The sequence below is a fragment of the Cynara cardunculus genome (assembly GCF_001531365.2).
Source record: "Cynara cardunculus var. scolymus isolate 2C chromosome LG 1, CcrdV1, whole genome shotgun sequence".
In the NCBI taxonomy this organism is placed as follows: domain Eukaryota; kingdom Viridiplantae; phylum Streptophyta; class Magnoliopsida; order Asterales; family Asteraceae; genus Cynara; species Cynara cardunculus.
The window spans coordinates 45,068,469-45,083,079 of record NC_037528.1 but is presented as its reverse complement, the minus strand read 5'-3'; the positions used below and the strand labels follow the sequence as shown (position 1 = coordinate 45,083,079).

General features: G+C 38.3%; 1 protein-coding gene across 2 annotated transcripts in view; it reads left to right on the top strand.

Annotated features, from left to right (window-relative positions):
- Positions 1-1,447: 1,447 nt before the first annotated feature.
- Positions 1,448-14,611, top strand: part of LOC112507444 (probable cyclic nucleotide-gated ion channel 20, chloroplastic) — a 31,593-nt gene continuing 18,429 nt past the window's right edge. Inside the window, exons 1-3 of one of the 2 annotated variants that reach the window (XM_025112041.1) lie at positions 1,448-1,619; positions 2,566-3,035; positions 3,803-3,976. In XM_025112041.1, the coding sequence (XP_024967809.1) occupies positions 2,589-3,035; positions 3,803-3,976 (621 nt within the window). In that variant the 5' untranslated portion in view covers positions 1,448-1,619; positions 2,566-2,588. The remainder of the gene's footprint in view (positions 1,620-2,565; positions 3,036-3,802; positions 3,977-14,611) is intronic. The other variant, XM_025112050.1, reaches the window with a different exon arrangement.

Genomic DNA, 14,611 nt, shown 5'->3' with positions numbered 1-14,611 from the left:
CATTTTGGCTTTTTTTATTCATTATTCTAAAAACATTTTAACCACCCAGGTACTTTTGACCTTTGGAGCCCAAACTCAAATTAATTGGACACCACCATTGTGGTTAATCCCAAACCAGATTGAGTTCCTCTTGTTTTTGTTTTCATTAACGTTTTTTTTGGTTGAATCCATGTATAATGGTTCAGGGAAGTTCTTAAAACATAGAGTATGGATCAAGTTTAGTTTACTTTAGTTCAGATTTGGAACCACCACTTCAAATCTTGAAGAAGAAGGCCTAAAGGCGGCTGAAATTGCAGGTTATGAGGCGTCGACGGAAAACAAGGAAATAATGGGGGTTGGCGGAAAGACGGGGAGATGTGGTTCAAGATTTGTTGCCGTCAAGATCTGGAAAAAAAGGAGGACGAGATAAGGGAGATGAAAGGTGAGGAGGCCGGAAATGGTGGTGGTCAGTGACAGGGAGGAAACGAAAAGGGGGCGTCGTCGATTCCATTCTTTGGGGAGGCTCTATGGCATTTTCCTAGGTACACACACACACACACACACACGTGTATACATACATATTGAATTGGGATGTAGGAATTTTATTTGTAAATACCATAAGACCCTCTCGGTTGCCCTTGGATGAGATTGCGCTTCAAATTTGACGTTGTAAATGGGCGAGCCCACGACATGTTCATAATAAAACGGAACTTTGATGACAACGATTTAGGTGGACGCAAAGTTTAACATAAGTTATAACCCCCATAAAATACGTTAATATACTTGAAACTGTTCATGTTAACATAAGTTAACATGAACATATTCAACCTTAATATGTTAACGCTCCATAACAACTCCGAACATTCACGAATATAGGTTATATACAATCTTAAATTCTTAATGTATATCAACATGAAAATATTAATACATCTTTAACATGCAAACTTTAACACACCTTAACTCATAGTAACACAAAGTAACTATGAAAACCTTAACACAGGTTACAAACAACGTTGATGCAATGGTTAAATGACCGATTTGCCCCTCTATTTCGATAGCATGTGCGTTGGTGCACGAATCATGATCGACGGTCATAGAGGTATTCCTACGGTTTATATAGATTTTAAAATTCATACGAACCCAACCTTATATATATACACGTTATATATTAAGCAAATTATTTTTTAAAGAAAATGAAGAAAAAGGAGAAAAAGACAAAAACGCCCGTGATTCAAAGAAATTTTTTAACGAAAGTTAGGACAAGGGATCCGATTCATAACGAATATAAAACCATGAGGACCCTACTCCTAAATTTTGATATTTGAGAGACCTTTTTTGTAACCGACATAAAATTACAGGGACGAAATTTGTAATTACTCCAAATAATATGAACAATGTAATTTACACTTAAAATAATAACTCGAAACCGTTTAATTAGTTCGAAGAACTTTGAAAACCGAATAAACCAAAACCCTAATACACCTATCAGTGACACTGTTAACTCAATCAATGCATGCCCCGTTCGTACCGTTGTTTCCCTTTTCATTTTGGTTTTCGCTTCTTGAATTCTGAGTCTTTTTTGAACACACAATCTTTATAGCTGCTTGTGATTTCCCGCGCTTGATGGAGTCCTTAAAAGGGTATGTCTTAACTTCCTCTGTTTTAATTGTTCTATATTTGTTTATCTTTTTTGTTACTGATTATGCTTCATTTGATCATGAACTCACTTCAATATTCAATTTTGCTTGATAAATGTAGAAGATGGTCATTGATTGTTGGCACCAAATGTGATTCAGTACAACTGAATGTGTTGATCCCAAACTACTAACGTTAATTTATGATTACATATTATGCATTCACTATTTTTTCTGTTTGAGAGTGTGTTTTTAGTTCTGTTCATGTTCGATAAAAGGAAATTGTTGCAAGTTTGATGATGAAGTTGGTGTAATTGTAGATTTTCCCTGTTTAACCTTATACTTGTAGGTCGATTTTCTTGTGTAAAATGTTAAAATTCATGCTTCTTTTCTCCTGGAAGAAACTTACTTTTGGTAGGGTGATATGATGATAGGAATGGAAAGGGCCAATTCAAATAAGTTTTTTTTGTTGCACATTTGGGATCAGTGGGTTTTCCAACACAGTATAAACCATTCTATAGAATCGTGTGCTCTTTATTCATTAAGGGGAGTTGCTTTTTCTCCCCCTACTTTTGCCCATTCTAACTTGTGGTAGATTCATCTGGATGTTCTTATTGTTGATTCGATATCTGATGGCGGTTAGTATGTAGAACTTTAGATTATTTTTGGTGTAGAGATTGATGTTTAACTTGTTTGGTATTGGTCCTTGTACAAGAATTGTTATTTGTCCTAATACTTTTCCATCTTAAAAAATACCCTATTTTCTGGAAAAATTAAAATAATCGACTATCTATTTTGTACCTCAAACATCAATTATTCAAATTTAAATTTGACACCGAATTTCTAGTTCTTTAGTAAGTAAATAATTTATTACTATTCTCTTTATGTTTAAGAAAAGTCACCTGTTGCATTGTAATGGTCATGCAAACTTGTTTTCATATATTTTATGCAGCTGTGACACTTGATGCTTGATGGATGGATGCTGTTGAGAAAGATGAGGTGCCAATGTTAACTGATACAGACTGGCCATCTGATAGACATGAGCATAATCCACAGCGAAGGTTGTCACACAGGAACAGAAGTGTTTCAATATCCATCCTACCGAGCTCCAATGAATTGAATTCCAGTCCAACAACTCCTGTCTGCTTTACAGGTCCCTTGTGTGGTGGAAGAAAAACACCAAGACAAGGGAATCCTTCACAGTCCATCCATGGTGCCATTGGCACGGAAAGGAGAGAGCATGTGGAACAAGAAAACATCAGAATGCATAATCATCAACTGGGAGATCATAAAAATGAACACTTATTGAGGTCAGGACAATTGGGAATGTGCAATGATCCTTACTGTACAACATGCCCAAGTTCTTATAATTACAAGGAAAAACCTAAGAACTCAAGAGGAAGATTTGTGATCGGAAGAGAGGTACACAAAAATTGAACCCGAATTGATCCTTCTTAGATTTATACTCGATGAAGACCTGTTCCTCTAAAAAATCAGACCAACTCATGACTGGTCCTTCCACCCAGACCTTGAACTGGTTCATGCCTGTGGGCCCTAATAAGTCCCAGATGGGGGTTAACCTGGCCTGGTACTTTATTTTTTTCTATTTTGTTAATGTTATATCTTGTGTAGGGCATGCAAAATACCGACTTCAATCCTTGGGCTACCCCTCCCTGCATATGCCCTCCAAGTTTAGTAACTCCAAATGGTTTGTAGCCAAATAACAAGCCACTCCCAAAAAGTGTTCGAAACAAACATTCCCTTTTAAAGGAGAGTATTATTATTATTAGTACTACATTATTCTGAAAAGGGTCCTTATATCGACAACAAGAAGCCTGGTGGGACCTGTCTTCTACCCGGAGGTTTGGGTCTTTGGTTGTTTCCATGAAGACCCTTGACTTGTGAGAAGTGTGTGAAAAAGAGAGAATTTCTCCAAAAAGTCTCAGGAATTATAATAAAAGAAGACTTCAAAAAAGAACAAATAGCTGAATGTGATGCTTTAACAGCTTGAATGCTTATATGGTTGGTGCTGTCTCAATGGCTGGATCATTGGTTTATTTGGCATGTTTAAGTTAACATCATGTAAATCGTTGTTTCTCTTTAATTACGATAAAACAATTCTTCTCTTGTACTTGTCATCTCCTTTCGATTGGTGGGTTTGTTAGTTGGTTTTTTCTGTTCTTTTGCAGCATCATGTAAAGTGGTGGGCAAGAACAAAGTTATCCTTGCTGAAACAGTTCACATTTGGGGTCATGAATCCACATGCTAAAGTTGTTCAGCAATGGAACCAATTCATTGTCATTTCTTGCTTATTGGCCATTTTCTTAGATCCCTTTTTCTTTTACCTGCTGTCAACGAATAAGGTAAAACTGCAGTCTGATATGGAACTAACATTTTGCGCAGGTTACTGTAGTCTCCGGTTTTGTTGTTTATGCTCATTAGCTCATTATTCACTGTATACATTTTTTTGGCAAAATAATATCATAGTGATCAGGACCTTAAAAGAGATGCAAAATACGCTAGCAATTACAAAAAAGTTGCACTGCTTAAATCCCATTGAATACAATACAGTACTTTACATTAAAACATTCAAACGAAAGACGAACATGAACTTGGACTTGACTTGAATCTTGAACATGCACCTTTCCCTTGAACTTGCAAATAGATGAAGCATTGACAAATGAAATGATATCCTAGAGCTGAAACACATGAATATGATGGTGTTTGTTTGGAGATATTGGAGGCTTCAATTGGTTTCATAGAGCTGTAAGGATGTTTAAATACATTGAGATACATCTACCTGTTGTAACTAACTTGAGAGAGAATACGTCTACCAAATTTAAATCATTTTGCCATCTAATTGTACAACTACCTAAGCATTATGAACCACTATGTAATGCACAACCTTTCTGCACTCCCCATAAGTTGGTGCATATATATCATACATGCCCAATTTGGTACAAGAAAGTCAAAGGTAGGTTAATATGTGGCTGCGTCAGATTATTCCAACGCCCAATTTTTCCTTTATAATCTCAAGCCTGAAAAAACTCTTTTAATCTCAAGCCTGAAAAAAAATCTTTTAATCCAAAGTATCTCATATATACTCTTCACATTACTCGATATTCTACCTTCGAATCTTAGAACAGTGACTAGCAACACTGGAAGGAAGGGACAATCCTCTCTTGTTGTACGTGGTGCACGAGGATTTAGATTGTTGTGATATTATGCCTGTAAAGAACTCTGTACTATTTTTAATGGTGTTCCAACCGTTGCCTTCTCTCCCCTCGAGATCTCTAAAGCTTCTGCCATGGGGACGAGGACAATGGACTTGAGTGACTCACCGTAGTCAATAAGCGGGAGCATGTATCAACTATCGAGTGTTGTGAGGGCTTTAATGACAGGTTCTATTATAGCACTAGGAATTGGTGCCGTTAGTCTAAGCTAAAACAAAGCGGCTTTGGGATCCATTTTGTATTCCGTATGCTAGGAAGTCGATCTGAACTGTGATACTACCCTTCGCTTGAACTGAAGAGAGCAATGCTAACAGTTCAAAGAGGCCGCAGATTAAACCCTTATAGTTCAGTGCCACATTTCATAAGTACTATTGGTTAATCATAATTCTCGAGGCGGGACCACACATAATATCGACATATAAATCATAGAGAAGTTAACATACATCAGTTATTTGTGGGAAAATGTAAACATGTAAATGATTATGTATTTAATGTAGGAGTAAGGGGAGCCGATTATAATCTCATAATATTAGTGATTGTAGGCAATCCCATAAAATCAGGGATTCATAGAATAGTTTCCTTCTCTTTCTCTTGCCTTGTGTATTTATTTTGTATGCTTCTCTGTCAATAATGAATAAGAAACACAACAGAATTCCTAAATCTGTTGTGGTATCAGAGCTATGGAAGCTTGGGAAGCCTTTTTAGCCTTCATAAACCTTCTTTGAAAATTTCGCAGGCCTTCATTGCCTCCTTCCTTTGATTCCTTTTTTTGTGGCCTTCATTGCCAACAATTCCTAACCCAACACCGAAAGAATGACAGAACCTAAATCAGAATCTGCCATAACCCATGTTTCTCAACCAGGAGATCTGCAGCACATCCATGCATCATACTGATTGGATGGAAAGAACTATCTCAAATGGTCCCAACTAGTTCGAACCATCCTGAAAGGGAAGGGAAAAATCAGTCATCTCACCGGAACAACCCAAATGAGAAGATCCCAAGTTCGAAGCATGGGATGAAGAAGATTCCATGATCATGGCGTGGTTATGGAGTTCTATGATTCCTGAAATAAGTGACACTATGATGTCAAGGCTAATGCCAAAGGGATCTGGGATGCAATTCAACAAACGTACTCTAAAGCGAAAGATGCAGCTCAGGTTTATGAAGTGAAAGTCAAGACTATGGCAGCAAAACAAGGAAGCAAACCAGTAACTGAGTATGCCAATCAATTAAAATCATTGTGGCAAGAACTCGACCATTATAGGGTAATCAAGACCAATTGCTCTGAAGATGCGGTGATACTCAAGGACTTCATTGAGCATGACAAGGTTTATGACTTTCCTGTAGTTTAAGCTCTGACTTTGATAAAGTGAGTATTCAAATCCTTGGAAAATCTGAAGTACCTTGCTTTAATGAAGTGGTGGCTATTGTTAGAAGTGAGGAGAGCAAGAGAACCTCAATGCTTGAGACCCCTCCAATGAATGGCTCGGCAATGGTGGCCGAAAATGTGATAAGGAGGGAAAATAGAACCAACTACGAATCTGGATCCGGGAAAGGTCAATTTCGTTGAAATTCCATTCCAATGTTGGAATTGAATTCCAAACATTCCCACATTTAAGGATTTCACCATTCCTTCATAAAAGAGATGGAATTGAAATCCATTCCATCCAAAAATTTTATAAATGACAAAAATACCATCATTACAACTTAATAACCCTTGCCGCACCTTTTCCATTCTCATCTACTGCTTCCAATATCGAACCTGGTTTCTCTCATCTTGAACGACTTGTTCATCTTCATCATCGATCGAAGACTGCAGATTCGATTTCTACTTATGATTTCTGCTTCCAATTTCGGCTTCTGATTTCGATTTTTGCATACGATTTCTTCTTCCAATTTCGATTTATGCATACGATTTTTCTGCTTACTGTTTTCTATTTCTATACAATTTCTATTTCCGATTTTTGTTCTAATTTCTGTTACCGTTTCCGATTTCTGTTCCGAGATGGCAGCGAAACAGAGCTCACAAAAATCTAAAGGTCAAACAATCTGCTCATTAAATGTTAATTTTATTATTATTTGTGATTAAAAAATTAAGAAAATATCAAAGAAAGGGTATTTTTGTCTATTTTTCATAATTCCATTCCGATTCTGTTGTAAACCAAACAGGAAGATTCCAATTCATTGGACATATTACATTCCATTCTTGTCAACCAAACACTTGGTCAAACCTGATAACATTCCATTCCAATTTCTTCCATATTCCAATTCCATTGACAGATTCCAATCCTTTAGAAATTATTTTGCGAACCAAACACCCCCTAAAATACTCTTGGATCATTGATTCGGGAGCAACTGACCATATGACTCACTCTTTCAAACACTTCTCCACATGCTCATCTTGTCCAAGTAACAAGAAAATTGCCACTGCTGATGGAACCCAAACCACCGTAGCCAGTATAGGATATATTCAACTCAACTCAGCTCATCCATTCTTTTAAAAAATGTTCTTCACGCCCCAAAATTGTCCACTAATTTGATTTCCGTAAAGAAACTAGCATGAGATTTACCTTGTCAAGTGGTATTTTGTGACGAATATTGTTTGCTTCAGGAAAAGGATTCGGGGAAGACGATTGGACTTGCTAAGGAAAAGGATGATCTATATTGTCTTGAGATGCCAAAAAGTACCTAATTATCTCACTCTCTCGTATTCATAATCTATTCTTTCCAATAAAGAAAAAATCACACTTCATTATTGTCGTTTAGGTCATCCCTCATTTAGGATTGTTAAAGTTATCTATTCTTATTTGTTTAAAATAATCGATGTTGAAAGCCTTCATTGGGAGGTATGTGAGCTTGCTAAACACAAGCGTATCCTTTTTCTTATCAGTGATAAAAGAAGCAACTCTCCTTTTTGTCTTTTTCACACTGATATTTGGGGTCCATCTAATATTTCCAATGTGTCGGATGCAAGATGGGGCGTGACCTTCATTGATGATTGTACACGGGTTACTTGGATGTTCTTATTAAAACATAAGTCTGATGTTAGCACTATTCTCCCTAATTTCGTTTCGATGGTAAAAAATCAATTTGGAGTAAAAGTTCAAAAAATAAGATCTGATAATGCTCGAGACTTTTTTAATCAAACTCTCACCTCCTATTTTCAAAAAGAGGGAATAATTCAAGAATCTTCATGTGTTAAAACACCTCAACAGAACGAAGTGGCAGAGAGGAAAAATGGTCTTTTATTAGATCAAACCAGAGTATTATTATTTCAAAATAATGATCCAAAATATTTTTGGGGAGAAGCAGTGCTCACAACAACTTATCTTATAAATAGACTCCTACCCGAGTTCTAGGATTCAAAATTCCTATGGATGTACTTTCTTCCTTTTACCCAAATGTGTCCACTTCCAACAATCTTTTACCCCGTATTTTTGGATGTATTTCATTTATTCACGTCCATAGCCAAAACAGAAACAAACTTGATCCTCGGGCTCTAAAGTGTGTTTTTTTGGGATATTCCTCAACCCAGAAAGGGTACAAATGTTACCACCCCCACGCCCCATCTAGAAAGTTTTTTGTGTCAAGGGATGTAAGCTTTAGCGAAAACAATCCCTACTTCACCCAACCTTATCTTTAGGGGGAGGATGGAAAGGAAGATAAGGTAGCCTGGAAGATCTTTTACTTGACTTATCTATATTAGCTTCCACTTCTATTTCTGAGCACTCCCCAAATACTCCTATTATCCACGATCCCGAAATCGTTTCACCAGCTCGTGAGCCTATTCCATCCCAATCTCACTCCACTCCTATCCCTGAGCCTAAACACTCCCCAAGTACTCCTGTTACTCGTAACTCTGAAACAATTCCACCAGATCGTGAACCTATTCCAGAATCCGAATCCACTCGGTTTCGGAAGAACCTGGTATACTCAAGACAAAAGGACATTCTTCCGAGAATTTGATATTGGTCCTTCAAACGAGGTAACAATTTCTGACTCTATACCATTGCAAAGCATAACTGAATCTCAAACAAGTGCCAATCTCTGCCTATCGCTGTTAGAAAGGGAACAAGAGAATGCACAAAAAGACCATTGTATCCCTTATCACGCTACACCTCTTTCCAAAAATTCTCTCCCACCTACAAAGCATTTGTTGGGACTTCCGCCTCATCGTTCCCTCGAGCCGGTCAAATCCGCGATTCTTAAACCCAACGCTCMTGTAGCAATGCAGGAGCATCCCACATTGGTGAGGCTAGGGGGATTCGTCTTCCTTATAAGGAAGGGGGGATCTTATTCCTACCAGTGACGCGTTTTAAAGYYGTGAGGGGTTGTTGYCRAGAGGGGCAGCCCAAAGCGGACAATATCATGTGGGCGGTTCCCTAGTTTTCGGTCCAACAATTGGTATCAGAGCTAGGGCCGCACCAATGTGGGGGGGGAATGTTGGGACTTCCGCCTCATCGTTCCCTCGAGCCGGTCAAATCCGCGATTCTTAAACCCAACGCTCCTGTAGCAATGCAGGAGCATCCCACATTGGTGAGGCTAGGGGGATTCGTCTTCCTTATAAGGAAGGGGGGATCTTACTCCTACCAGTGACGCGTTTTAAAGTTGTGAGGGGTTGTTGTCGAGAGGGGCAGCCCAAAGCGGACAATATCATGTGGGCGGTTCCCTAGTTTTCGGTCCAACAGCATTTCTTGTCAACCTCAACTCCATTTTCATTCCTACAAATTTATCTGAGGCAATATCTAATGAAAATTGGAAGCAAGCCATGAATGTGGAAATGGAAGCACTTGAAAAGAATAGAACTTGGGAGTTGGTTAAATTGCCAGAAGGAAAAAAGGCCAGTAGGATGCAAATGGATTTATACAGTGAAATATAACGCGAATGGGTCAATTGAGAGGTATAACGCAAGACTAGTAGCCAAGGGATATACGCAGAATTTTGGCATTGATTACTTTGAGACATTCGCACCTGTTGCAAAAATGAATATAGTTAGGGTAATTCTATCCCTAGCTGCTAATCTTGATTAAGATTTGAATCAATTTGATGTAAAAAACGCATTCTTGCATGGAGAACTTGAGGAGGAGATCTATATGGATGTTCCACCTGGTTATGGAAAACGACCAAAACCCTATATGGTGCGTATGTTAAAAAAGGCACTATACGGCTTAAAACAATGCCCTCGAGCATGGTCTGGGAGATTTAATAGGGCTATGTTAACTTTGGGATATAAACAAAGTCAAGGGGGATCACACTATGTTCATCAAGCACTCAAAAACAAGAAAATGACGGTGCTACTGGTTTATGTGGATGATATCATTGTAACAGGAGATGAAAAAAAAGAGCACCAAGCCCTGAGCCTGTGTCTAGCCAAATAATTTGAGATCAAGACGTTAGGAAGACCGAAGTATTTTCTTGGAATTTAAGTTTCTCATTCAAGAAAGGGAATTTTTATATCCCGTCATAAGTATGTTATAGATTTGCTCATGGAAACAGGTCAAGGTGCATGCAAACCTGCTAGTACTCCTATAGAACCGAATCATAGACTGGGAAATGCAGAGGAAGATGCAATTGTGAACAAAGAAATGTATCAACGGCTTGTGGGAAACTTATATATTTGTCTCATACCAGACCTGACATAGCTTATGTCGTAAGCTTGGTCAGCGAGTTCATGCATAACCCAAAATGAAACCCATTTACAAGCCGCACACCGGATTTTACAGTATCTCAAAGGAGCACCGGGGAGGGGAATCCTGTTTGAAAGGAATAATTGTGCAACTCTTGAAGCATACACTGATGCAAGCTATACTACGTCATCAGTTGACAGTAGATCGATAACAGGGTATTGCACTTTTCTCGGAGGAAATCTTGTCACATGGAGAAGCAAGAAACAAATTGTGGTAGCATGATCTAGTGTTGAAGCCGAATTTCGGGCGATGGCACATGGTATATGCGAACTATTGTGGCTAAAAATCATCCCAAAAGATCTAAGGATCAATTGGGAGGGACCAATGAAGCTCTATTGTGACAATAAGCCAACAATAAACATAGCACACAATCTAGTTCATCATGATCGAACAAAGCATGTTGAAGTTGACAGACGTTTTGTCAAGGAGAAGCTAGACAGTGGCTTAATCTGTACTCCATTCGTGCCTACTCATGAACAACTAGCAGATGTTTTCACCAAAGGACTAAGTAGACCAATGTTCGAGAGAATTTTATCCAAGCTGGGAATGGGAAACTCCCACTCACCAGCTTGAGGGGGAGTGTGGGAAAATGTAAATGATTATGTATTTAATGTAGGAGTAATCGGAGCCGATTATAATCCCATAATATTAGTGATTGTAGGCAATCCCATAAAATTAGGGATTCATAGAATAGTTTCCTTTTCTTTCCCTTTGCCTTGTGTATTTATTTTGTATGCTTCTCTGTCAATAATGAATAAGAAACACAACAGAATTCCTAATCTGTTATAATTCACTAATGCACATAACTCATATTCCTCCGTAAGTAGCCTAGAGCAAAAATTTATCTTAGACTAATAATAAAAGGGAAAACCATGAAAAAAAACATATCTTATGCTGGCAAAAAAGTTTTGCAACCCTTAGCACCCTTACAGGATATAGGCCCTACGCAAGGAATAGAAGCAGGCCTCTACCCGGGAAATTTTGAAGATATTTCTATATATGTCAAAATAGCTAGTCCTGTGAGACTGAGGGGAGATTCTAGAGATTATAGATAACTCATAAAAGCTAGTCTACTGAGACAAAGGATAAAAAGGAAGAGCTTTCATGAAAAAAAGTCCTTGAGGCCAAGTTGACTAAGCCAAAAAGCGTTTATAAAAATGATATTCTTCAACGTGACTCCATCCAACCAAATCCCATTGTTTGAAGGACGTATTATCTCAGAAGATCATTGCGAAAGATACGCTGTTGGAGGTGAGCTAATATGGAATGGATCAAAGGCTTTTAGAGCAGGTCTTCTCCGAGAATAGCCCTTATTGGCTCGAGTACCCAGTGCTCTTTGTTACCTGGGATCCATCACTGGTTGGGTTTGAGAGCCATGTGATGGGTTACAATCCGACGTGTTCGGTTTTAGCTCACTCGTGAATTGAATCCCCCCTATCAAGCAAGAAAGAAACGGCTTTTCCCATGGCGAAGTCCACATTGACTTTACCAGGAATTTTAATTGGAGCACGCGTTTTGCTAGGAAGAGATTGGTTATGAGTAAGAAATGCTTTTCATATACAATTCGGATAGTGTGATAAGGCAGTTATCAACTGCTTTCTCAGTTCAGAAGCACACTTATCATGTAGACCAAATCTCAACCTGACTCATTTCAAGCCTTGTTGCTTCAACGGCACTTCCTGACAGCAAATGATCATGATAACAATATAGAAAGGAGTGGTACAGCCGCTCGGCCAAATTCCAAATGTTACCTGAATACCTTAGCAGTTCAGTGGTTATAGGTTAAAATCCTACATGGGGAAAATTAAAGTTCTCGCTTTTCTGACCTAGATCCCCTGATCCGTCACCTTCTTTTTCGTTCTAAACTAGATACCTTGGAGGCTATGGATCTTCTTTTTCGTGGCTATGATTCAACCCCTTCATCAAGTAACTTCAACAAAAGATAAATTTTTCGAAACACCTGTTGTACTGCATTTTGTTCGTTTGGATCCTGCGTGTGGTTACAGTTTCTTTTTTTGTGCTTGAGATCGTGTAACCTAACAAAATTGACGTTACACAACCAAAGTTGATGTGAGATGAAAAATGGTATATATAATATCACCCCCTCTGCTGACAAACTAACAGGTTCTTATGGATCTGTTCAAGTTGGTCGATCAATCCCTCCTTTGTTTCCCCTGCCTCCGGGTCCTGCAACTAGAATAAGATTGCTTCGGGGGTCACCGTGGTGTCTGAATGTAGAGCAGCCCACCCAGATAGCCGCTGACCAAAAAGCCGGGGATTCTCGCGCAGGAACAAGCTTTGTTCCATTCATAATGCTAATTTGTTATGCTTACTCACGTGTACAATCAATAATATTTAGGTCTATGTTATTATTAATATTTATCTTGGAACTGGTATTTTTATAAATTCCATTTTACAACTTGGAATGGGAATAAAAATCCCATGTTCAAATCCAAGGAGGAACAAAAATCCCCTTGTGGCCACGGAGGTTCAAATGCGGTGACTCCGAGCTATCTGCAAAGCAGGTGGTCGCCCTCGGCTCGCATAGCGGGTTGGATATCTAGGTTAATGAAAAGAAGAAAAAAAACTTGGAATGGGAATCAACCCTTTGGCCTTATAATAACCAAGTATGAGAACCAGTGCCATCTTGTATGAAGTTTGGCAGTTATTCATATTGTTTCCAACTGTAATATGTATAATTAAAAAATTCTAGAGTTGAATGTTCTTGTAATTTTTTTTGTGAACCGTAATTATTACATAAACAAATTGCATGATTATAAGGATTGTAAATATAGGAAATAAGTTAGAGAGATCTTAGGGATTTATTTGGAGAATATTTCTCTCTTCTCTTGTATAAATGCGTTCCAATGCACGCAAATAATTAAAAAAGTTACTCTCTAATAAAATGGTATACGCTAGTTCGTAGGGTACTCATTTAGAGTGCTTGTTAGTTCTCACAACCCTTAAAAGAATGCAGACACCTTCAGTCAACGTACCCTGTTAATATGCCCGCCATCAGACCACATCATGAGGTTCATGAGCCACCCCAAATTATTGCCCAGTAGACAACACGCCCGGGTGTGGGACTGTCCTGCTGCTTCTTTTCGTTGCCACTGTCATCTCCATTTTGGTGTGCTCTAGCTTGGTCCCAATGAGATTTAGATGATGGTTATGTTCTTACATTCTTTTTGGATGCTTTGTTGTTTTCATATCTTTGACATCTTTTTGTGACTTATTGGCCGACAAGAAACCAAATGTGGCTGATGTGGTACCAATAGCAAATCGTCTCATTCATAGCAAACTTAACATCTCCGACTTGTTTGTGTAGAGAACGATTATTCAGGTTTATTTGCAGAGTATTTGGAAGGCTTCTCACCTTACCTCTGACCCCCCATGACACTAGGGAGCAATGTCTAGAGGATGATGTTCGGTTGTTCTTACAAACGAGGAACTCTATTGAAACTTCCATTATTTCCTTGTCAAATAACTATGAGTATGTTAAATACATGATGAATTATCTGAATTTCTTCTTGTGAAAATCAATATATTTGTACAACATTTTCTAGAGATTTTGGATCTTTTCCTTAGTTAGAGTTCTTATTATTCTCTAGGATCCCTGTGATTGTGTTTCCTTGTAGTCAATTTAGGTTTTTTCCTTTTCTTGGTCAATACCTCTGTTATATTCTCTCTCAATATACGAAAAATTCCAGCCCTCAATTTCTACATGATATCAGAGTTATACCTCTGAAACTGTAAGTTTCTCCTTCCTGCTGTTTTTTTTTCCAACTATCATCTAACCACCAATGGAAACTTCCGATGACTCTGCTTTCAGATCTGATTCCTCCAACTCAAATACAAAATACTCGATAGTTCTCCACTCCCAATCACGTGTCACAAACTGAAAGGATACAATTACCTTCAGTTGGTCTTAGTCCATCTTATGTACGTCTCAGGGAGAGGAAAAGATGACTACCTTATTGGTAAAGTCTCTCACCCCAAAGAATCAGATCCCTTGTATCACCAATGGAAGTCTGAAAACCATATGGTGATGTCTTGGCTAATAAAGTCCATGCTCTT